At 33.7% G+C, this 26,751-nt stretch overlaps 1 protein-coding gene across 1 annotated transcript in view; it reads left to right on the forward strand.

The window, feature by feature from the left end:
* LOC111518193 (otoferlin) overlaps window positions 1-26,751 on the forward strand; it is a 142,966-nt gene that overhangs the window by 44,616 nt on the left and 71,599 nt on the right. Inside the window, exons 9-12 of the mRNA XM_074172194.1 lie at window positions 15,330-15,486; window positions 15,624-15,810; window positions 18,216-18,402; window positions 22,587-22,691. Of these exons, the coding sequence (XP_074028295.1) occupies window positions 15,330-15,486; window positions 15,624-15,810; window positions 18,216-18,402; window positions 22,587-22,691 (636 nt within the window). The remainder of the gene's footprint in view (window positions 1-15,329; window positions 15,487-15,623; window positions 15,811-18,215; window positions 18,403-22,586; window positions 22,692-26,751) is intronic.

Here is a 26,751-nt window from a genome sequence, read left to right on the forward strand (position 1 = left end):
ATATATATATATATATATATATATATATATATATATATATATATATATATATACAGTGTGGTCCACTAAGTGTGCAACAAATGGAAAACTTTTTTTTTATCAATTTCTCAGAAAATTTTATTCTTGACAAAAGTTGGTGTGTGTTCGAAAACTATACCAAGTGTACCTGAAATAGCTTAATGACAAACACCATACAGAATAAGTAAAAAAATATAAAGTTCGTTCAAGAGTAAAGTACCCTTATTTAAAAAATATAGAAATATGTTGGAGAAAAAAGTTCCTTAGAATTAAAATTTATGTTCAGATACGAAGAAGTCATGGCGTGCTATTCGATTTTTTTTCTTTTGGAAAATTTTGAATTACCCCCGTATGATACATATTTTTACTATTTTGATTTAATATGTATTTGAAGTAGCCACAATCGAATCAGTTTGGAGTATATTTTTTATCAAATTGAAGTGTATTTGTAAAATTTACTTGAATTTGCGGAATCAACTTCCTGAGAACATGTTTTTTCTGTAGTGCTTGTGTTTTGTCCTTGAAAAAATGATTCCTTCAGAGTTAAATTTGTTGATGAGTCAATGTATACTAAAAAAAAATGGACCAAGAAAAGTTCCTTGCATTCTCTTTGTTTCCATTCCAAACTTGTGAATTAGTCAACAGTAATCTGAGAAGTCGGTAGCTTTCAAACTGATGAATAAAAAATAAGCACGCTCTCTCTGTAAGCATTTCTCCATTATGAATTCAGGAAACATCGAGTATCTGGCAACACTGCGATCGGTGTTCCTTGTCTGGCACGGAAGCACTGAATTCAGGTAATTTGTATACGCAGCAATTAGCAGCGAACATGTTCTAATTATTTCAGCTATGATAGCCCCGGTGAATACCTAACAGAATTCGAGTTAATAAGGGAGGGAAAGTTGACGAATGACGAAACATTTGATACTTCAGTTGCGTTGGTAGAATAATGAACGAGGAATCAGAAGTTTCATGCAATTTATATTCTGATACCCAACATTGATGATTTGAAGACACTCAATGAAACTTTATTGAATTATTTACTACGATTTGATGAAAAGGTTTCACAAAAGCAGTTTACATACTCGCTGACGAGTTTTTTATTACAATAGCTTACAATACCAGGCTGTAACAATAAATTGGTGTTGATAAACAGTACCTAAGCCTAAGTATGTGTGTATCCGAAATAATTACATGATAAAATAATTTAATAAGTTATTCTAAACATTTACGGTACAATTGAGAACCTTGTTCTCCTATTCTCCTCCTTTACCGGTGTCGCGATGTAAAAAGCCACAAAACATGAGTTCTGGGATAACCATATCCTTTCTTGATAGCGACCACTAGAAAATATGCTTCATCTCGAGTCATGCAGCATTTGTGATGAAATTTCTTTCAACCTTTGCCAGTTGGAGGAAGATTGAAACTTTAAACAGTCATCCTCAATCCATTTTGATTAAAAGGCTCTTCAAACTATTAGGTGATTATTGCCTAAATATTTATATAGAATGAACGACGAGACTTTATTTTGAACTTATGAAATGATGTATTATATTAAATGAAATTTTCATTATATTTCAACCCAAAAATATTAATGATTAGGTTATTATTCCATAGCTACGCACCATAGCATTAAACGATGACTACTTGTGCTTGTGTGATCTTGATATTGGAGAGGCACATTCGACCAAGGGTGCCTATGATCAGGACAACTACTTCAACAGAAAGGTCCGGGTACAACCTGGTATTTCGTAAAGCTGCGTTAAACTGTGAAACTGGCCACAGTAGCCTATAAACTGTCTTACATTTGTCTATCGGAAGTTTCATATAGGTTGGGAGTACCATTCTGAACTTTCATCATGAATGGCCTTATGTCTCCGACATCTGAATGACCAAAACTTTTCCTGCACTAACAAAATCTGTTTTGTTGGGGCAGAGTGGCATCAACTAGCCAAAACGTCTTGGTATTTTTGTTGTTGCATTTATCTTAGAGACCCAGACCGTAGAGAAGGTCAGCACAAATATCTGTTTTTGGGATTTAAACAACCCGTAACTTACTGTTTTCTCTCCAGCTACGAATGTAAAATTCCTAGCTGAAGTTATCTAAGTTTTTTGAACCAATAGGTATTCAGTTCATCTCGGACTGGAGCAACAAGGTTCTTTGATTCTGATAAAGCCCTCCGAACTTCTTCCGAAGTTATGGTGGAGAAAAGAAAGCTTTAATCTCCTAGTTTGCTTCACTAATTATTTCCAGCAACCACTAATATTATCTTCCTCTTTTCATAGTTAACTTTCTTTTCAAAAACCAACGATTTTGCATTGGTGAAGTATTTGGTTTCAATTCGAAACTTCAGGTCACTCTGCCTTAAATAAAACATGATATCGTATCCATTGGTAAATAATAATAATCTTTATTGATCCCAAGAAACAAGAATGTTTATAACAGGGATAAAATTTAAAATAATGATTAAATAAATTAATTCAATATTGAATATCAGTTACATATACAGCACATAAAAACATAAATACAAACACAAATATACATATATACATACATATTTACATATACACACACATACATACAGTGTGACCCATTTTTAATGGAAAGACCCCCCTAAAATTTGAAGTTGTAAATCGATTTTAATATTTTTTTTTAAATGTCAATTACTGAAAGGTCTATCTTGGGACAAAATTTGAAATGTTTATTAAAGTTTCAGGGCATATTACGATATTTTTTCTTAGTCGAAAATCGGGATTTTTTATTAGCGATTTTTTTATTGGAAAAATCACTACGCCACTGGATTCAGAGTGCCTCTAAGTAGGTGTGACCAGAATTTCATGAAAAAATATTGATTATTAACAAAGTTATGACAACTCAAAAATTCGAAAACTCACACAGCTAACAGTCACAATATATCATTTTTTTATGATTTCAACAATAAAATGCCGCCAGATGAAAAAAAAACAAATTGCGTAAATATTTTTAATGAAAATAGCGGAATTACATTCACACAATTCAACTAACAATGAAGCAAAAAATTTTAATAAACGTAACTAACAACTAATTATTGAAATGTTTCGATTCAGTGCAACAAATTCTAACTCATATTCTAGTAGCCTCTACTAATCCACCACGTATTTCGATACATGTGTCGTAGCGCTTACGAATGTTTCTGATTACGTTCCTTAGTTCTTGAGGGCTAATATCTGCACATACCTGTCGAATTCTTGCACAAAGTTCATTTCCATCTCTTGAGCGGTTTTTGTAAACCTTTTGTGTGAAAAGTCCCCACAGAAAAAAGTCCAAAACTGTGAGGTCTGGAGATCTGGGTGGCCACTCTATAAACGGACTACCACGGCCTATCCATCGGTTTGGAAAATGTTCGTTAAGCCATTGCCTCATAGCTCTGGCATAATGAACTGAACACCCATCTAACTGGACAATTAAATTTGATCGTTCATTGATTGGCAGCTCGTGAATAGCATCCCAAAACTCTGTGTTTAAAAATTCTAGAAACCTCTGCGCATTAATGTTTTCCTCAAAAAAGAAAGTACCAATAATTCGTTCGTTCAATATCCCACACCAGACGTTGATTTTTTGGGAATACTGGCTTTTACAGTTTATTACCCAGTTAGGATTATCCGCTGCCCAATAGCGACAATTCTCTGATGACACTACTCCATTTGTAGAGAAAGTGGCTTCGTCGGTATATAAAATATTTTTTAGGAAATTTCTATTGTTTAAATATTCCCTTGGGCCCATAAAAATATTCCAGGCGTCTTGCTTCGTCGCCTTCTTGAAGTGTGTGTAAAAATTTTGGCTTGAAAGGTTTAATATTCTTCGCCTTGAGACATCTCCGAATAGTTTCTCGTGGAAAATTCAAATCTAAAGTGGCATTCCTTATACTGGCATTAGGATTATTTTCGAAATAATCCAAAATGATTTGATCATTCCTGACATTCCTGTTTCGTCTTTGTTCAGGATTACTTTTTAACATTATTTTTGATACTGCACCAGTTTCATTGAATCTTTTATTTATTTTATTTACCGTACCGCAGCTAATACGAGGACGATCTGGATGTCTCTCATTAAATACTCTATAAACCTCTCTAGCACTTCTAACGTCATCTCCCGAAAGGCGTACACTTTCAATTTTCTCTCTTACGCTCAATCTTGCAGCCGTGGCACAAAATAATTCGAAGAACTGTAGGGTGAATATTGTTGACAATAGTACTCTTAAATCTTTCACAAGTGTCAAACTGTAATATCATTTCCATGGCAACTAAGATTTAAATTGAAATATTAGGTCTTAGTTTTAGTTAATTTGCGTGAAAACTTGAATGTAGTTCCATTATTTTCATTAAAAATATTTGCGCTATTTGTTTTTTTTTTCATCTGGCGGCACTTTATTGTTGAAATCATAAAAAAAATATTCGAATGGCTATATCTGTTGATATAGGGTGTTTTTTGTAACAGTTAGCTGTGTGAGTTTTCGAATTTTTGAGTTGTCATAACTTTGTTAATAATCAATATTTTTTCATGAAATTTTGGTCACACCTGTTAAGAGGCACTCTGAATCCAGTGGCGTAGTGATTTTTTCAATAAAAAAATCGCTAATGAAAAATCCCGATTTTCGACTAAGAAAAAATATCGTAGTATGCCCTAAAGCTTTAATAAACATTTCAAATTTTGTCCCAAGGTTTAGTACTTGACATTTAAAAAAAAATATTAAAATCGGTTCACAACTTCAAATTTTAGGGGGGGTGTTTCCATTAAAAATGGGTCACACTGTATATAAATAAATAAATTTTTTAATCAAAATGGTAATTAAAAACAAAAAAATATAATATGGAGATCAGAATTTCAATTAGAGGAAGAAAGCAGAAACTTTCTCAATTCTGATTTAAATTTTGTTTTTCGATTCATTTTTAGTTTCTCTGGAAGATTATTATATATTTCAACTCCTAAATGAAATATTGATTTCTCCCCAAATTTTGAGCAATATGATTCAACTAGTGATTTTTTTGCTTGTCTTGTACTATAGTCATGGATGGTATTTATTTGATTGAATTCCAAATTCGAATGTTTGTGATTTTTTATAACAAGTGCATTCATTTCGATCTGGTAATTGAATTTTCAGACTTATTCACAGATGCTCTTTATATTTCCTGCTGAAAAGCGTTTTTGTTGAATGAAATTTTCCAACATATCATAAAACTTGAATGGTTGAACGGAATCGGACAGCGAAATTGAACACATCCTTTACTGAAAATCTAATTTGTTAGATATAAAGCATGCGAGCAGAATATTTTACCCTTTTTTATAGAAGTAATATTCTCTCGTAGCTCTTGAAAATGGCTTCGGTGTAAACATTTTCGATAAAGATTCAGTTTGTTACGATCTTGCTTGCACAGTATTTCCTCCTGAATTCGGAAAGCTTCCTGTCAGACAACTTACTGCCTTGTAAATATCATAGTGAAAAATCTAGATTAGACTGTCAGCACCGGGATCAATCCTCAGAAAACTTCACGAACCAGAAATCCCATGAAAATAAAGTTGTGTAGGTGTATATCACATCTGTAATGCGATCGTCAGTAATACGTGCAGGGAAAACTGAATTGAATTGAATGAAAAAAATTGACTTCTTATAAGAATGAATGTTAGAAAAAATCTTTCAGTGGAATTGTTCGTGAAATTTTAATTGAAATGCTTGCTAGTAGAAGTGTCATTATTCGTGAGTACTCATCTTCTATAACTGCTAACTGAAAAGTTCACTTAGCACTATTTAAAAAATTATATTCAGTAACTCGTGTTCAAAATTATCGCGTTAGGAAAATTAATAAAAATTATGGAATGGGAATAATATATCCACAAACGAAACTATAATGGCTTACACCAATTATTATGAAATCATAATTCGAAGAACAAATTCATAAAAATAGGTATGTACGAGATCTATTAAAAAAATAAGGTGAATGTTCAAATTTTGTTGCCTTGGCCATCGTATTCACCAGATTTGGCTCCTTGCGACTTTTTCTGTTCCCAAAATTGAAGAGACCTTAGAAAAACGCTGCCACAAGTGTCTTATTTCTGAAGGGGACGAAATATAAATTGATGAATAAATAAATATTTTTTGAGAAAACTTAATATTCACCTAATTTTTTGAACAGAACTTGTATTTAATACTACCTGGATTCTCGAACCTACCTTACTTGAAACCTATCAAATGAAATTTCATCATTAGAAAACACATTGAAAGGTGATTGATGAGCAGAGTATCCAATCTATTGATTCAGAACCGTTCCAATAGATTGAATATCATACATATCCATTTGAATATCAATAAAGAAAAGTGATCATTATTGAACTCGCTCTCTCTTGAAGAAATGATTCATTAACATTGAAACTAATTACATGCTCTTTTATTCTTTTCGAAAAAGTTTTCCCCGTTTGACCTACGCATATCAAAAGTTGGGAACTGTATGAAACATATATTTTCCAACCGATTTGATTTTTTCCTCAATCGAAATGTTTACTACAGCACCAAATTTCATAACTGAGTCTTTAGTTTCTGAGCCAACATTCTTCAAATGAGTTTCATTGTAATAATATGGGAGCCCAAGCGGGGATTTCGGGATTTACTAAAGCGCGGCAGATTAATATACAGGGGGATATCTTATACCCGGTTAGGTACCTCCACCAAATATGAGCCGCCTGTGAGGGATGATTAGTAAAAAAAAAATGATCATCAGAAATTCTCGAGCGCGTCAGATTAAGCTAGGGTGAGTTAATTACCCGCTAAAAAGTGTATATTCCAGTAATCTGACAATTTGAGAGTGACGTAAAGAAAGAGGAGGGCAGCAAAGTTGTAAAAAAATAACGTCATTTCGACATTCTCGAGCGTAGCTAATTTTTTTTGATTTTGAAGGAAATAATTCAAGGATAACGAGAAATATATAATCTGATGATTTCCGCAAGCCGAAATAACTAATCAATAATTAACTGAGTTCAATGAACCAAAAAATAATTTTAAAAAATATTGTTTTTATCAGATTAAGCGAATCCCTCTAGATAATCGTCAGATTATGAAACAGCACGTCTAAAACATAAAGATGAACCATATATATCTTAATCTGACGCGCTTGAGTATTTCAATATGGCGAATTTTTTCACTTTTAACCCTTACGTACAACCACCCACATCATGCAAACGATCAGATTTGATAAATATCTGACGCGCTCAAGTATGTCCGTGCAACAGTATTTTTTACATATTTAAAAATCTAAAGCCGCTTCCCCCACCGATGAAAAGGTATATATTATATAACATTTTTTTCTTACTATCATATAAGCTTTGCAACCTAATATGTCTCAATGACGCTCTAGTAAATACCCATTTTGCATCGTGGGAATACCGAATAGTTTTCTTTCTGAAAGCGCTGTGATGTAAATGTGGGACTAAATTTATTGAAAACACTCTGAATTTCTGGCAGCGATGTAGTCATCTCAGAGGGAAACCTCATATTGAATATTCCAGCCATGCGATATGGACAATTTTTACAGAGTTTCAAAGCGACTAATTGTACCAGACCAGTTAAATCGATTGAAATGAACTTTAAGTGGTGTTAATCTTTCACAACCTTTCACAATCTGAAAAATAAACAGTGAAAAGTATGAATCGGTGCTTGTGACCACATCTGTAATATCAATATTTTAATCCATGGCCTCGGGATTTCAACAAATTATCACACATACACGTCATTTCATTGGAAAAATTTCGAAAACTATGTTTTTATAATTTTTTATCTTCTTTTGTTTACAACAAATTGTTAAACTATTAAACAATTAAATAATAAATAATTTTTTTGACAAACTATTTAAAAAAGTGTAAATTATGGTTTTTAAAAGCAAAATTATTTCTTAACTAATTTAAACAATCGAAATATAAAAAATTGATTTTAAACGATTAAAAATTAAAATTGATAAATAAATTTTAAAAAATTATTATAATTATATCTAGACAACAAAATAACAAAAAAATGTTTTTCAAAAATATTACATTTTTCTATTTGTTTAAAACAATTCAATAACTACCATTGTTTAATGTAAAAACAGACATAGCTAAATATCAATTGAAAAAGAATTTGTAGATACTTCACTTAGCAATAGTTATAAAAAATCATAATTAATAAATTAATAAATTTTTATGATCTTTTATCACAGGATCGTATGACGTATATATATATATATATATATATATATCAAAAGGGCTCCATGAGGTTTGAAATTTATAGGCCAATTTTATACCTTTTATCCCATTATTTATGCCAACGGAGATTGGGAAAAAATGTGTTAGTTAACAATTGAATAACTTTTTGAAAACTGGTGAAAAAAGATACCAGATTTTTTTTCTAATTTTTATTTTTTTGATAAACTCTCTTTAGCGGCACCGCACTTATGCCGTAACAGCCGCGCGGAACCCTATTTTCAACGTCAAATTAAAATTATAAATAATGGAGATAGAGTTTCGGGAATTAGCACTTTTTCATCGGAAATTTCCTCCTCTTTAAAGAGTTTCTTTCAAAATTGCTTAAATATTAATATTTTTTAAGTTATTAACGAAAAACTAAATCCATTTTTTTATCTTATTTTGTTAATAACAACTGCAATTTTTTACCTGCACCAAAATCCTTCAAAAATATTTTTCTAGAGGTGATTCCGAATCGAATGAGCTATCGTTCATATTTTTGGAACCTTTATCTTCATTTTTCATGTTTTTGAACTTGTTGATTAGACTAAAATATTTCGACTCATACTTTGTTGTCTCAACATATCACCTTTGAATTTTCAGCTCGAAACTGATTTTCCACTGGTTTCTCAAATCATTTTCGAATTCAAAGGTAGTTTTCTTAGTATTCGAAAATTTATCAAATACTCTTTTTACAGACTACTTAGAGTGATACCATTCGATATATTATTCTCTTACGTAAAGTCCTTTATGAGTTATGCATGCACTTAGGCAGTTCTCATGCTCTCACAAACAGTTAACTATCCTGGAAACTTCCGTAATACAAACCCCATCCAGATAATGAATTCAGTTTGCAAGTTTAGAACCGCCAAAGCGAAAAACTTCCAAGAAATTTTCGGGTCGTTACGAAAACTTCAGGAAGTCTATATATGACGCTTTGAACAATGCTAACTTTCATGAGTTCTGAAAATACGCATTTTGCAGGATTTTTTTTTAAAGATCATAATTCTCAGCTCCTGTCGTTTTGAAAAATACTGCCAGAATATCATTTAAAAAGGGTCCGGTGAAATGTCAGAAATAATTTGAGTCTATTACTACAATACATTTGTTGATATACCGATAAACTATGGAAAAACGAGTGATTTTTTTCATTCAAATCAAAAATGGATTATTTCTGGAGAAAAAATGTCAGTTTGTTGGAAAGAAGGTTTTTTTTCCTCGTTTCTTGGTAAGTTTCCCACATTTTTTGTTCAATGCTGGAGAATAAGACATCCAAATAGCTTTCTTCCCAATACACTTTTTCAATCATCCTCCTCGTCATTTCAAAGCATAGAAACCTAAAGGAAAATTCTGGAAACGAAGGAAATAAACATTTACCAGGATAATCTACATTCATATTCATGTATGCATGCAATCTTGTAATGTATTCACTGACTATGTATGTTTGGAAGTAACTTTAAGCAGAAGCACGTTTTCTAAATTATTATGTATATTTTGCTCATTTTTTTATTAACAGGCATTTTATATGAAGCAGCGGGCAACCATTCACGTCTATATTGCCAGACAGCTGCTTGTCGAGTACAATAATGTTTCAGTATCAGTTTGTTTGATATTTTAGTTAACTATAATGAATGGTACATTAAAAAAATATCGGGTTTTCGATGAATTGCAACTCATTGACCTGTTGTTCTCTTTTCAAAGTTCCATTGTAACATTTTATCAAACTCCATTTTGACTACTTCAGCATTTTGCTTATTTTCAGTATGAAAATATGACTATATCATTTTACAGATGATTCCATTGAAAAGACAAACAATATGTTTTTATTCTCATATCAATTGTGGACAGTTCAATAATTCATTCATTCATGAACGTGAATTTTGATTTTGATATTTGGAGTTCCCTGGTTTCACAATTAATCGAAAATTTACATTCAGCATACTTGGAAAAATATTCAGTAACGGTGATAAAGACGTCACACAAAATTCCAAACCGCTATTTTCATTTACATTTTATTCTTCCATTACTTTTTTATCAAGTCATTTTTTTTAATATAATATTGAATTTTTTATTTATGAAACAAAGATAAAAATAAAATAAAAACAAAAATAAAAATTCATTGGCGCTCCGGGGCGACTTCATCGATTCCAGTGGCGCATTTGCTTTTTCAGCTGCAGGAAAACCCGGAAAAACCTGCAGCACCACTTCATCTGAAGATCTTCATCTAACAATGTCCTCTCTCTTATAAAACAAAATGTAGGGTGTCTCCAGAGGCTCTAATAAATTCAATGCATCGCCAGAACACTTCGTGACACGACTATCGTCAAACTTAAACCAGTCCGTTTCGTCTTTGACCAAGGCGTAATAATGATCAAATTCAACGCCAGAACCACAGTGAACAATGACTGCATGAATATTATAATAGTGGTCCGCTAGGTTGAAATGTTCATCTATTTCGAACCCTCCAAATAGTTTCTTGCTTCCGTTAGAGGTTGAGTCTTGTTTGAAAATCATCAGAGTTATTATTAGATTGACTGGTGCCTCAGCTATACTTGTTTCCTTATAACAGTCAGTTAGTTTGGCGCATGTTTAACAATACAGTCGATCATCACCTGTTAAAAATTCCATTTTCAGATGATTTAACAATAAGCTTGGCACGGACTGGTTATTAGTCATATTAGGAAAAGCTAGATGAAGTTCCAGAAATTCACATGAGTTTTCGGTACTTCTTGAACATTTACCACAAAGTAAACAAGTGAGGATTTTTCCAGCAAAAGATTTACAAACACAAGACGAGATGGGTTGTACGGAATCATTCAGTCCAGAGCGATCAGGAGTATAGATTTTGCTATTGTTTTGCTCACGAAGAGTATTCAACAAGAACCCCAAGAATTCGGAACAATTCTCTTGTTGTCCTAACGAGTATCTAGTGGACTTCAAAGACTCCAGGAAATCGGTTGGAGGGAAAGATGATACCTTCTTACGAAACTGCAGCTGCATGAACAGGTGTTTTGAGTTTGATGAATAAGTAGGAAACATTCCCGTTCTCGTGCATCATTAAAACTTCGTTCTTGAAATTCTTCGTTATGAACAACACTTGTAAAATGCTATTCATGTAGCAAATGTCTCCTAAATCACCAATCCAATTTTCTTCTCTAAGGAAGAAAGGAAGAACATGTTTCGCAGAATCTCCATAAGAACCATTTCTCAAGCTGGGATCGATCCTTCCAAGTGAAGAAGGGTTTCATAGAGGGATCGATTCGGCTCTTGCTTAATAAAGCTCTTCCACTGAAAGGGAACCAGTTCTACGAGGACTGCAACTCATATTTGGAAGGCAAGAATGACCTGAGTCCACTGACCGCACTGAAAAGCTAGAAGGTGGATCAATCACTTGTGAATTAACCTTGATAGGAGACTGATGAGTATTCATATATCTCGGCTTGTTTCGAAGAGGTTTCAGTTCCGTACTGAAATTAGGGCAATGCATGATCTCATCAAAATTATGTGAAGGAGAAATAGTTCCAAGTACTGAAGCAACATTGCCACGTTGAATAGCAATACTAATTCTTTCTATCAAAAAAAAAGGTAGAACGGTGATCTTTCGTTGCTTGGCCTATTCTCCTTCCAAGTTCTTGAGCGAATAAGTGAGATTCCGGGTCATAAACAGCAAAAGTTTCAACCGCTACTGGATGAAACAGATAGTTGTTTCCAAGATTTTGGTATTTTTTCCTTTTCGATTTCTCGCCAGACAATGCTGCAGTTCCAGCAAACTTGGAACTTTCGGCTAGATGGGAAGCCGCGACCGTGTCAACGCAAGTGAAGTCCCATACCACAGGTTTACCGTATTTCCATGGTATGAGAGACATACCATCTGGTCGTTTACCATCATCTCGACTGGTACCTAAGGGTTCCAGAATTGCAGAAACATCCGCTGACAACATAGCTTGTTTCAATATGTCGTTCACTTGGTGATGTCGAGATGTACGCCCTGCACTTCTCCTGCAACTCAAACCATGTGTACCTTTCTCATCAACTATACTACCGCAAACACAAGTATAAGAAACACAAATAGATGAACCCATCCTAAGTCCTACTGCTATTCTGAAAGATTCATCATCTAATAGTGTTCCAAGAGATGCAAAAGGTAAAGCATTCAGCCAAGCACCCGATTCCTTGATCATTGCTGCTTTCAGAGAAGCCTTATCGTATACACTTGTAGATTTCAGAAGTTTATCAGTTATAATGTTCAGAAGAGGTCAGTCTCATACACTTTGTATTTTCTTTTTATCTGTAGGAGGAGCAATATTAGTTGCGGCATGCCAAAGTGATTCACCTTCAGAATAAAAAAGTCTTTATTCGACAGTTGTAATTTTGACATAACAACCGAACACAAAACGTTATGGTACACAAAAATAATTTTTGGATTATTGGGTATTTTGAGTATTTTTGAGAGAATGAGTACTCACAACTTCTGAATGGAATATTCAAATTTCCTGCCTGGAAAAAAATGTCGTGTCTACATATTGAAGTAACACATTTATAACACATTCCTAATTTTTTCAACTATCGTGAATGTTAGATGAATATCCTTTCATGCATGTCACACGCATATGTTAAAAAGTCAATTTCTCCGTAATTAATTATGATTATAACATTCATTACATTTGAGTGCATTCGCATAAATACATTTTCATACCTTTTTCCGATTCATGATAAAGATTTTGCCAGAGTGTATACTTTAGTAAAACACCAGTTTGCTAACTCACTCAAAGCAGAAAGTGAAAACTTTGAAAATGATCTGAAAACTAGTCAGGTTTTAAAAGTATAGGATATATAAAGGGTATTTCCTAACTACAGTACGAAACTTAAGAGGGTGATTCGTTAGGTTGTGTTAAGAAAAAAGTAATTCATTTCTGAGAAATAAGGCGTTGAAGTTTAAAAAAATGGCCTTTAAGGTGTTAGTAAAATTATTTATCACTGCTAATTGACAACTCTGTCTTTCAAAAAACCTTCGATCAAATAGACCATTATGTTCCTCTCATCAAATAGCAAAATTGGGACTTTCTAACCAAGTGCTTACTCTAATTGAATCATATCTAGTTGACAGAAAACAATTGTCGAATGTGAATCTTTCAAATCGGCTCAGTACGTAGTTACATCTAGGGTACCACAAGGTTCTAATCTTGGACCTCTTTTATTTTTAATTTTTAATAATGACTTGGCAACCTCTTTGAATATTACTAACCTATTATTTGCAGACGACCTGAAAGTATATCATAAAATATATAATAAAACTTTGGTGTAATAATAATCGTCTACAACTGAACGTATCCAAATGTAAAATAATATCATTTACAACAAAAAAGCGTAATGTATGATTATTCAATCAACAATACTACAATCAACCGCGTCATGAGATAAAAGATCTTGGTATAACATACGACAGTAAGTCAACATTTACAACACATATAATGAATATGACTGTTGATGCAAATAGGATGCTTCATTTAGAGAAATGACAAAAACTTCAAAAGTATTGCCACCCTAAAATTGACATATTTTGCGTATGCCAGATCTAAGTTAGAGTATGGCTCTTTGTTATGGAATTCAGTTTACGACTACCAAAAAACATCAATTGAGAGCGTGCAAAGGAAGTTTCTAAAATACCTATGTCTAAAAGTTGATAGACAATACCTCACGAGAGGCATCGATCATAACATTTTGTTACCACGATTTGATATGACATCTTTGGAAAATAGGAGAGTAAACCTTGGTATAAAATTCCTGCGTGAATTACTAGACAACAATATTGACAAGAATATCGCAGAAGGACATGAGTTCAATCAGGAATACGAGGTGTTACATTTAGAAGAGAAGAGTTTGAAACTCAATCTTCTAGAATATTTAGAAATCAATAGATTCATGAATTCGGGTAATTTACTGAATGATCAATTAGAATTGAATAACTCTCCGTTACTGAATATTTTTTCAAATATGGAAAATGGAACATAGACTCAGGTAATTAAATTCATTACAAACACAGGTAAAAAATCAGGTACTTAAAATTCAGGTACCTCAAATTGTAGAATAAGGTATATATAGCATTTAATGTGTAGAATTATTTATTAAGACACGCCTGAGGAAGCCATTGTATAGCGAAACACTTGTTGCGTTTTTGTAAAACTATCTAGTGAAAACCACACAATAAAGTGTTTTTAGAATACGTTAATCATAAAAGGTTTTCTTATTCGAAGTTCATTGTAGAAAACGCTCAGAGCAATGGGAAAAATATGAATAGATACCTAAAAATGAAAAAAAAACTCTCGAAAAACTCTACGATACATAGGGAGACATGAAAGTTGCTATTATGTTTTTATTCAACTCAGTCAAACAATTTCCAGGGCCGTAATTTAAAAGGGAATAATTCACACAATTATAATCGAATATTACCGAAACATCTCGAAATATAAAATCGAATTTAATTTCTCAGAATGAAGTGCACGTCTACGATCCAAAAACTACAACAAAAAATACAGGTCCGTATTTAAAAATTCAAAGATGGGGGTGGCTCAAGTCAGATGACACACTGTATAAAAGATTCATGGATATATTCTGAGAGCCCACATCAAGTGCCAATAGCAAAATGTGGACAGATTTTCATATGTCTGCGAATAAAGAAGATATAGGCAAAAAAATAATTTGGGATTTTTTTGTTTTTCCTGTATATCTCCAGAACCAAAAGAGCTATATCCGATTTTTTCACATCGTTGAATAGGTCTCTGAAATACGCAACTTTGCCACACTTTAACCGACACTCTATCTCTTATCGTTCACGAGATCCCCATGCACAGAAGCGAATTGAATAGCTCTGTATATTTTTTCTGAATCACAAACAAACTCAACTTCAAATCGAGTCACCCTGTACTATTTCGCTACCTCACTGGTGCTCTCAGCAAAACATCGACAACTCGAAATTTTCCGCATCACGTGAATGGTTGTCAGTAACGAGCATGGCCGCAGAAATCTTTTTGAACTCCCCGCTGAACCCGTATCTCTTATTTAGATCATCAATTCTATCACAAATGGGCCCTACTCACAGACCCCGACGATATTGCGGGAGGTCCCAAAGGATACCTGAAGTGCGACATAAGCGTCATTGGCAAGGGAGACTCCGTGAAGGTGCCCCCGAAAAGCGAGAAAGATGAAGACGACATCGAGGCGTGAGTAGTTTTATTTTCCGTTGCTTTATTACAACTTCCGAGGCAAAAATTATCACCACGCTTTTATTCACTTCACTTGTATGTTTGTTTGTAACCAACTTTCAGTGGAACACAACTTTCACGTGATTTTCTTCCAGAAATCTACTCTTGCCAGATGGCGTTCCAACCGACAGACAACGAGCTCGATTCATCGTGAAAATTTATAGAGCTGACGGGCTACCCAAAATGAATTCTTCACTGATGGCAAACGTCAAGAAGGCATTCACAGGCGAATTCAACGACCTAGTGGACCCGTACGTACAAGTTTCATTTGCAGGACTGATGGTAAGTCATAGCAACTTATATTCTCCAACTCAAATTTCTATCAATCAAGAATGGGCTTGTTTCTTGCTATTGAAAATGATACTGGTTTGCATATATACTGATCGAGTTAGGGGTATATTATACTCATCAAGCCTAATCGGTTCCAAGATCTCTTTATATTTGCAGAAAAAAGAACAATTTGAAAAGCAAGAATTTAAATTGGCTGCGTGTCTGTTGACCAATAAAATTGAACGTGTCTAAAGCGGAGTTGCCAGGTGTATTGGTTTTTAATATCCAATCACAGATCTGATGATCCATGCAACTTGACAGGCGACATTTTTGTTGTTATTGTTGTCAACTCGGTGTGAATACAACTGTTATAATTACCTATATAAAAAAGGTTTTTTTTGTAAAAGGTAGGTCTTGGCGGGTGCCTATTTTGCTACATATTCCGTGTCATTAGTTTACATTCCGAAAAATATTTTTTCAGGTTATTTTTGGATTGAATTTTATCATTACTACCACCAAAATGGTTAAAAAAAATTTTATACCTAGTTGGAGAAACAGATCATCCATACCAGATAAAAAGTTTTTCAGTGTTTCAAAAAACGAAACTCTAAGACAGGGGTCTCCAAACTACGGCCCGCGGGCCAAATCCGGCCCGCGACATCCAATGATTTACTGTCATCAATCTGGCCCGCGACAGCCAATGATTACCTAATTGTTGTTAACCATTGCTGTGTTAAGTTGAAGAAGAAAACACAGAATGATAATTACTCGGTTTTATTCACTTGCAAGGTAAAACTTAACGACAGAAATGATGACAAAGAAAACTTAACTTAAGTATCTAAGTTTGAGCATATTAATAACTAACAAATAATTGAAATGAATCACAGTAAAACAAAAACACTAATGAAATTTATGTAATTGTGATTTTCCACCGACAATACTTTGTAGTTGTGGATCAATTTTACTTGTACCAATTATCAAAAGAGATTTAAGATGCTCATCGGTTAATTGAGATCTGTAAACATTCTTTGTGTACTTCATCTTGGAAAACGTTTTCTCACACAAGTAAGTAGTACCAAAAACAGAAAACAACCCACGAGCAAATTTATGCAAATTATCAAATTGTTCCAGTGGAAGACTCCAACAAAGATGAATTTTGATATTTGTTCTTAAGCATATCACTGCACCGTAATTAATAATTTCCATTTGGACTTCCGGAGTGCTCCATTTTGACTTCAGAATCGAAAGTATTTTGAAAAGGTTTAATTTCATTCACAATGACATCAAAATCTGAAAAACGAGTATCGAAATTTATCTTCAAAGCACTTAAACTTTTGATTGCAAAATTGACGGGAAATTCAGTCTCTGTAGTGTGGCTAAATATTTCACATGTTTCAAAATGAGTGAAACATTTTTTACGTAATTGCGATTGAAATAGTATTATTTTCTGCCTGAAGGATTTGATATTGGTGTATAAATCAGGGAGAAGCTGATTTTATCAATATCAATATCAAATTCAGTTCGTTCATATGATTTGTCAAATCGACATAGAAGGCTAACTTCCACATCCATTCACTATTTTCTGAATCGGCAAAAGGGCGCTGCTTCTCATTTAAAAAAAAAAATCGATCTCTGCTCGAAGTTCAAAAAAGCGCTTAAGGACTCTTCCGCAACCAAGCCAGCGTACGGCAGTATGATATGGTAAATCATTTTCTCCAAGCTGTTGAATAAACTCGCGGAATTGTCGGTGATTCAGCCCTGTGGAGCTGATGAAGTTAACAACCGATATGACTGGTTTTAGAACTTCAGACATATCCAAACATTTTCCGCACAAGGACTGTTTATGAATGATACAGTGTAAGACTAATGGTTTTGAACCACCATCATTTTCTACAGCCTTTGACACAAGTGCAACCACTACTTTATTTTTACCATACATATTTTTGCCCCCATCAGTTATAGATTTCAAATTTCTCCATCGAAGGTTCTTTTTATTAATGGCATTTTCAACTCCCTTAAAAATATCTGCACCAGTTGTCGTGCCGTGAATACTATCAATATCAAGAAGTTCTTCATACACTTGATAGCTTTTATCTACTCCGCGAATAAAAATCAACACCTGAGCAGTATCTGACACATCCGTCGACTCATCCAATGTCGTATTTTCTGAAAACGATCTGATGAAGAAATCTGGTGGCATTTTTTGATTCAGCAGACGCAAATTACCTATAAACAGTAAAAAAAAATCCGGCAGCAAACTATGTGTTTACCAATGTAATTAGCGGAAGAATTGCGTCAAAAGCAAACATGACTTTTGTGAAATCAATTTTCTGTTGAAATTATATCATCTTCTCACTTGAAACGTTCAAAATCCTCCATAAAAATATTTCCATTATACTCTTTATTACCGCTTCTAGGGCAAAACAAGCGTAAAAAAGCACAGCTACGCACCCGTGTGGAACGAGCAGCTAATTTTCACAGAGATGTTTCCGCCTCTATGCCAGAGGATAAAAATCCAGCTGCGAGATAATGATCCAGTGAAACCGACAGTGATTGGAACTCACTTCATGGATCTGAAATCCATATCGAACGACGGAGAAAAGGGTGAGACAAAAAGGTGAGGCTGCATATTCCGTAGTGTTGTAAGTGCCACTTTAGAGAAATTGATGTTTTTGATGGTAGATGTCCCGTTCCAACCTCAAATACTGAGCATGGGCTGTATAAGAAGCGACTTTCAATTCTGACTCGGGCATAAACTCGAACGAAACTGCTATAGAGATAATTGTGTCGTGGTCGTTAGGTTTTATGCCTGGCGTTTTGTCTATTATTGCACCTCAATACTGTACAATTAAAGACAGGTAGCCAGATTTCATTGATGTTCATTGCCTTTTCGTTTTTATTGTAAATATCACTGTGTTTTTTAATCTCTTTTTCTTGTCTATGAATACTTGGATGGTAATGGTGAGTTTTCTCGAATATTTTTGTGTCTGCGAATGACATAATGTGAGAGCCTTTTTTTAAAGAATGTTCGGCTAGAGCTGCTTCGTCGGATTGTCCGAGACGACAATTTCTCTTGTACCCACACTTCTTTTCGTTGTTCCAATGTAGAACGACACGGAGCTACAAGGAATCCGGTATACTCCGGATGTTGCTTGAGACTCTCTGAATTCCTTAGCCGATCTTAGACTTTCTCTGATAGTATTTTCAATAGCTTTTTATTGTGCTGATGCTATCGGGATAAACTAGTTTCTCCTTTCGTCACCTTTATTATTTTTTCAACCGTGGAAGAAGAAAACTTCAAAAGAAGAAACAACCCTATTCTCCTAACAAATTATCACTCAGCAACCATCTCATCAGTTTCTACGAATTTCTGCTGCATATCGATTTTTGAAAAACAATGAAAATCAAATCGAAGCACTTTATTCATCCTGTAGAACTTACAAAGTTATAGGATAACTTATAGTTATAGGGAAAGTTGGAATTTTTAAATGTTTGTATAAATCTCTGCAGGAGGTTCTTTGATTAACGCCTGGTAAAATCTGTATAATTTTTTTGGGCAATAAATAAATTTGGAGCCAGTGAAGAGCTTCTCCAAAGACAAAACCTAGTTTCGATATCAGTTTATTGCAATGATTCTTCCAGTTTAGACAATTATCTAGCGTAAGTCCCAAAAATGTACATTCATCGGATAAAGAAAGTGTGTTTTCATTCTCATTAATTTTAATTTCTTGATTTGAACAGATTTTGTGCCTGTGATGAAACCGTACTAATGAAGTTTTTCGAAAATTGAAATGAAGTGAGTTTGCGGCACACCATGAAACCAAATGATTCGACACCGTGTTACAATTTTCTTTCAAAATTGTGGCGTCTTCGTCCGAAATTAGAAGTGATGTGTCATCTGCATACATAAGGCACGTATTCTCAGCAACCGCGGCCCTAACATCATTACAATATAATATAAATAATAGCGGTCCCAACACTGATCCTTGGGGTACTCCAATGGTCAAAACTTGTGTATTTGAAATACATTTTCAGATCTACGATTCACCGAAACAAATTGACTTCTGTTTCTGGTGAAATACTCCAAGTCACGGGCATTTCCTCTTATTCCATATGAATATAGTTTATTTAATAATATCGTGTGGCCGACGCAGTCAATTGCCCTACTGAGATCACAAAATATTCCAGCAGGGCATTCACCAGCCTCGCTGTACTCCAAGATTTTTGAGTAAAAACCTGTCACAGCAGTAATAGTGGACATATTGGATCGAAAACCATGTTAAATCGGGGAAATAATGTTATGCCTCTCAATGAAATGTAGTAAACAATGTAGGTATGCATATTCAAATATTTTTGAGAAACTAGATGGAACAGTTATGGGTCCATAGTTCTGTTAAAGATATGTATCCGATTTTTTGTGGACAGGTACAGCTTTTCCGATCTTCAATTTTTCGGGAAACACTCCTGTACTAAATCATAGATTATCTAAGTAAGTCAAAGGATAAATAATGTATTGCAAGCTTTTTTTGATCAAGAACATTGGGATTTCATCAGGTCCAGAAGAACTTTTATTCTTAAGTTTATTAGTTGGGAGAGATAACAGCTCATTATCTGTAAAAGGCTCAAGAAATATAGAGTTATAAACATTAGCAAGATGATTGATGTGATTATTGGATGGGTTAATATTTTTAATCTCCTCAATTATCGATAATTTAGGACTCAAAGGACGAGAAAAAGTACAAAATGTAATTTGTGATGTATTTGTAATAAAAAAATTCAAAACCTGATATTTTTTATTCTATTTTTCTACATGTTTTGAACTGAATTTATTCATCACGTTGCTAGTTCAAAACGTATCTCTAGAAATTAATTTTTACATAAATAGAAAGGGGTATAGTTCCCGAGAGATTGATTTTAACTTTTTCTACTTTGTTGAACACAAAAGAGTATTTTTATAAAAACGAGGCTTTCTTCAATAAGCAATTTCACAAAATTGAAATACATCCTGAGAAACGATTATGTGAATATAAAGTTATCATCGCTCAAAACAATTTTGATGGAAATCAGGAAGCTTCTCAGCAAATAGAGAACTCTTTTTGAATTTCGAAAGCTTATAAAAATTGTCTATGCTGGTTTTCAGACCCACTTAGTTCATAACCTTGAAAATGTCCGATAAATTTCACAAGAAATCGAATTATCAAATACACTCACTGAAATAATTGATTTCAACTATATAAATTATCGTTTGAATAAACTGAAATTAGACCCGTCAACTAAAGATATTCTTTTTAAATTATAATAAATCTCGAATTTCATATTTGAATCGATTCAACATCAATAATTCGGCAGAGCTACATACATTATTTCAATTTTCCACTTGTAAACAATAATAATAATGTTCATAGATATGTATAGGATTCGTTTCTCATTAAATTATGATACCGCATTATATTTTCTCATGCACAACAATGTTTCTCATGCAGACCCATTCTTGGTATTTGCTCGTTCGTAGTGAGTCCAGCACAGTTAACGAAAAAACGGCGATAGAAAAATACCAAAAAGACGCAGTTTGGCACTTACGACTTTCTGGAATAGGCCTCAAGAAATATAAACGAATAAGGCAGAACATTACAAAGGATTTGTCTCTGAACCAAATTTGTTCCGTCTACTCTTTAGCTTGAGAATTCAAAGCAAGAAAAATCATGTTTTTGAAGAATTCACTATCGAATTCGGAATAACAAAAATAATACAAGTTCCATGAATCAATAATTATATTGCAATAATTCTTTGCAATAAACTACAATCTATAAAGAGATCAAATCTGACAAAAATGTTGTCATAATCTGAATATTTGAACAAGACTAAGAACTAATATTGTTTATTGTTATGGTGTGTTTCTTTAAAACTGAATGACTTCTTCCCATTTAGTCTGTACTCCAAATATTTGTTATAAGAACCCAACACACTGTAATATATGAAAAAAACTCAGTGTATAATTTCCTTCCATGATATTTTATCATCCTTGACGTTTCCTTCTCAAAAACACTCATCTGTAACTCCTAATCACCACTTTTTCAAACTTCAGAAAGCGGAAACAAGCATTTCCCACATGAAAAATAAGTACGACTTAATTCCACTTGAAGAGACCAGTCTGACAGATCATTGAATATTCTTACGGATATTTGATTCAGTCTCGGCCATAGAAATTCCGTTCACATTGAAAAAATTGTTTTTTTTCCCATAAGAAATATAAGGAAATTCTGTATGATTACAGAAAATTAGAAGATGAAAAATCTCTCTAGATTTTGAAACAAATAATTATGTATCTTCATATATTAGTCATTTAAAGATTCATCAGAACATTTATTTATAAAAAAAAGTTTATTACAAATCTATCTCATCTCAAAATAGAATATGAGAAAAAAATTTAAATCAAAATGGCTCAGTTTTTGAAATATTTTGGAGTAGATACCAATTTATGTGAGTTACATAACATATCAATTCATTGCTGTTCTCTTAAATGAGATGTTTCTCCATTTTCTGATATGCAAATTGAAAAAAAAAAATGAGTTTTTAGTATTCATTCCACCGCTCCTAGAAGGAATTCCCCGAAGAAATTCCCAAACGACGCGTCGTTTTATAAGAACAGTAGCAATTCGAAGTTCTCCTTTGTCTCGTTCATGTCTTATTCTGTTTCAAACTATTCCTGTGACACGATGTGAGCTGTACCTATAATTGTGTGCCAACGTAGTATCTGGAGTAGGTACATGAAAATTACTTCCCTATAGGATTTCTGCCCACGTTCGGTCCGTCTTTCATACATCTGTACGGCTCTACCAGAGACTACAGTCTTATTGACGAACATTCCAGCCTGAATGCCGGACTTGGTGAAGGTAAGATTTTATAAACTGAGAAAAATTGTATGATGGAATTGGCCAATACTTGATGAAAATTCATAACGTATTCAAAAATAGTTAAATAGTTTAACAAAAACGCAACACCATACATCGTCACCAACATAAACTAGCTACATTCCATAGTATGCTTCACAGGCAATTGAAAATTCCACTCTAATGTCCAGAGGAAGCTGAGTTTTATCAAACAAATCGCTGTCCACAACGGTTATAAGGTAGTTCAACTCCATTCTTTCCAAAAAACTACGAAAGTAAGCCAAGGACTAGGTCCACCCAAATTCAAGATAAGATAACGTCAGTTATCTTATCTCATCATATTTTGATAAAGCCACCAAAAATATCGCCTGATTTTTGAGAGAAGGATGCGTAGACGTAGCTTACAGAACGACTAATAGATTGGGAGTATACAGTGTGGAACAACGAAAACGTAACAGAGCCGTTTTTGAATATAAAAAGTAAGATTTTTAAATAAAGCTCGGACACGTCGATTTCTAATTAAAGGGGGACACCTTTCAGACTAATCAGATGTTTTGTAGTACGCACCCCCTCGGAGGGGTGCGTCCGACGACCCTTATTTAGATAGGGAAAGTAGGTCGAGTGGCACCTTGTTTTAAAAGTTTTTCGAATACCTTCACAACTCTGTTAAAGGAAAATTTTTGTAACGATTAGTTTTCGAGATAATTTGAAGTTAAAATTGCCATGTTAATAATACATTAGACAGACTACTCGATAACTTGTACGCCTAAATAAAAAAAAATCGAGCTGTTCTTTTTATCAGTTAAATAAAATCCCTTTTTTTAAATCATTACCTATTCCTCTTCGTCCAGTTTTCATTAGTACAACGTTCGATTGTTTTGTTTAAACGGGACGTGTATTGTTATTTGTTTAAAAATGCCTTACACTACTGCTGAAAGGGTTTCAGTTATTGCTTTATTTTTTGGCAACGACCAAAATGCTAATAGAACATCAATTTTATTCAACGAGCAAAACCCTGGTAAACACCTAAGCAGAAATCACGTTCTGGATTTGGTCACAACATTCAGGGAGACAGGTTCGGTTTTAAATAAGAAAAGAAATGTTCAGAGAAGGGTAGTGAATGACGATAATGCGATTGGAGTGATCGGTCAAGTCATCGCCAATCCCAGGTTAAGTACCAGAGGTTTATTAGCAATGGCCGGAATAAACCATATGAGCGCATGGAGAATCCTTAAAAACCACAAATTCCATCCTTACAAAATTAAACTTGTTCATGAACTCAATGAGGATGATTTTGACCGAAGACAGGAGTTTTGTGAGGGCATGAGTGAGAGATTAATGCAAAATCCCGAGCTGCTTTATAACGTCTGTTTTTCGGACAAAAGCTCATTTTATTTAAATGGTTGCGTGACCTGTCACAATTGCCGTTATTGGTCGGATGAAAACCCAAGACAATACGCAGAAATACATCCCCAAAAGTTGAATGTCTGGGCCGGAATATTAGGCAATCATATTATAGGTCCATTTTTCGTTGATGGAAATTTAACCGGTAATTCTTATTTACAACTTCTTGAAGAGGCAACACAACCTCGTATAGTTGAAATAATTGAACAGGATCCAAGATGTCAAGATGAATTTATCCATTTTCAACAAGACGGTGCACCACCCCATTATGCCCAGCAGGTTTGAAATTTTTTGAATAATCATTTTGAAGGACAATGGATTGGCAGAAGAGTCCCAATTGAATGGCCAGCACGATCACCAGATTTAACACCACTGGACTACTTTTTGTGGGGATATTTGAAGTCTAAAGTTTATGCTACACAACCAGCCAATTTGGATGAATTACGTCGTAGAATTATTGATGAATGGCGAGCTATAACTCCTGAGATGTTGAATAATGTAAGAGCAAAATTCGAACAAAATCTTTATTGTTGCATGGAACAAAATGGCGCACATTTTGAACATTTACTCTAAATTTCCTATGTGAGTTACCCTTATTAGGTGTTACTTTTTTTGTGATTGCTTTAAAAACAATTATTGGGATGTATTAACCCTAAAACAGTTTTTTAAACTTTTCTGTGTCATCAGCATTCAAGGAAATCAGCAGGTTGTATTCGTTGTGTAGGTAACTTTTTAGTATGATTCACTTTTTTATCAGAAGCATAAGTTATTCACGTCAAAAGGCAACCTTCATAAGGAGGCGCCACTCAATTTACCTAAAATGTAAGGGTGGTAAGCAACCCCATCCCCCGAAAAAATCTCCTCGTAATAAACAAATAATTTTTACTTTTTTACGAAATCAAATGGACACCTATTAGCAGGTTGTTATAAAAAGCAAAAATTTATTTTTTTTATGAAAGTTCTGAACGTAAATTGTACCTTAAAAACAATTTGATTCATTTTAAAAAAGAGTTGAACTCAATAAAAATACCTTTAAATCTTCAAATTATCTCGAAAACTGATCGTTACAAAAATGTTCTTTTAGCAGAGATGTAAAGGTATTCGAAAGACCTTTGAAACAAGGTGCCACTCGACCTACTTTTCCTATCTAAATAAGGGTCGTCGGACGCACCCCTCCGAAGTGGTGCGTACTACAAAAAATCTGATTAGTCTGAAAGGTGTCCCCCTTTAATTAGAAATGGACGTGTCCGAGCTTTTTTTAAAAATCTCACTTTTTATATTCAAAAACGGCTCTGTTAAGTTTTCGTTGTTACACACTGTATAAGCTGACTTGTGTCTCTTGCCCAAAACTGTATATCGGCCAAACAGGGAGAACATTTTTCTAAAGAATTAAAGAGCACAGAAGTACTTTTGTAAATAAAAAGATCAATTCCACATTTGCAAATTACTTTTTAGCAGACATGAGGACATGAGTTCAATCATGAATACGACGTGTCACATTCAAAAGGGAAAAGTTCGAAACTCAGTCTTCTATAATGTCTTGAAATAAATAGTTTTATGAATTCAGGTAATTTACTGAATGACCAAATAGAATTGAATAACTCCCCGTCACTAAATATTTTTTCAAATGTACTGGTACATATGAAATTTCTAGATAAAACTCAGGTACTTGAAATTAAGGTACTTCAAATTGTAAAATTAGATATATTTAGCATTAAATATGTAGAATTTAGTTAGTAAAGGCACACCCGAAGGAGCCATTGTATGAAGAAACACGTGTTGTGTTTCTGTTAATCTGTTTAGTGAAAATCTCATAGTGTTTTCACTAAAAAAAAATGTTGTATTTCTGAAACATTGATATCATTATCACTACATACTATAAATCTTCTAATATAATCTGGTTACCAGAGTGTTAGTAGAGTGATTACGGGTTTAAACCGCAGATGAAGCACATTTTCGTTTGTTTTTTGCGATAGGATGTAATATTATATTTTTTTAAACATTGCAGTCTCAAAATAAATTGCAAAACATTATCTAACTAAATAGCCTGCGAACATTGGTGAACACGCATAATTTCATCATAATTTTTTCATGCACATTGTCTTTACTTACCAAGTGAAATGCTGTAGAAAGTTGATGGTGTTGGTGTTGGTGTTGATTCATGTATTATGGAAACACCTGGAAAAAACGTTCAAAAAGATCATCCTTTCACTAATATTGAAGAGTTTACGTAGCTGAGTACACTTGGGTACACTTTATAATTAGATTCATCTACAAAAAATGTTTAAATACAAGGTATTTTCATAATGATTTTGAATACGAAGTTAACATTTCAAGCTTCTCTTATTGTTCATGTGAACATTATTATAAGTATTTAACTAGCTAAAAAATTATTTTTGCGAAATTTTAAAACTGTACAACAAATATAAAAGAAATATCTCCCAAACTACAGAATATCTTCGAATTCTGCAAAACCTACTGAGTTATTGGGGTGTAACGGAACGGATACCCCTACTGTGAGCCACTGGATGCTGCTAGGAACATTATGTTACTGGTAATCAATAGTGTTTTCTACAATTGCTAATAACTAGAATGTCGAGCTTTTTGACCTCTCCACTACGTTTTAAACCATAAAAAACCGCATAGGAGCTGACGTCCA

The sequence above is a fragment of the Leptinotarsa decemlineata genome, unplaced genomic scaffold (genome assembly GCF_025532065.1).
Source record: "Leptinotarsa decemlineata unplaced genomic scaffold, Ldec_3_MD MMD2_tig00000035_RagTag_RagTag, whole genome shotgun sequence".
NCBI lineage: Eukaryota > Metazoa > Arthropoda > Insecta > Coleoptera > Chrysomelidae > Leptinotarsa > Leptinotarsa decemlineata.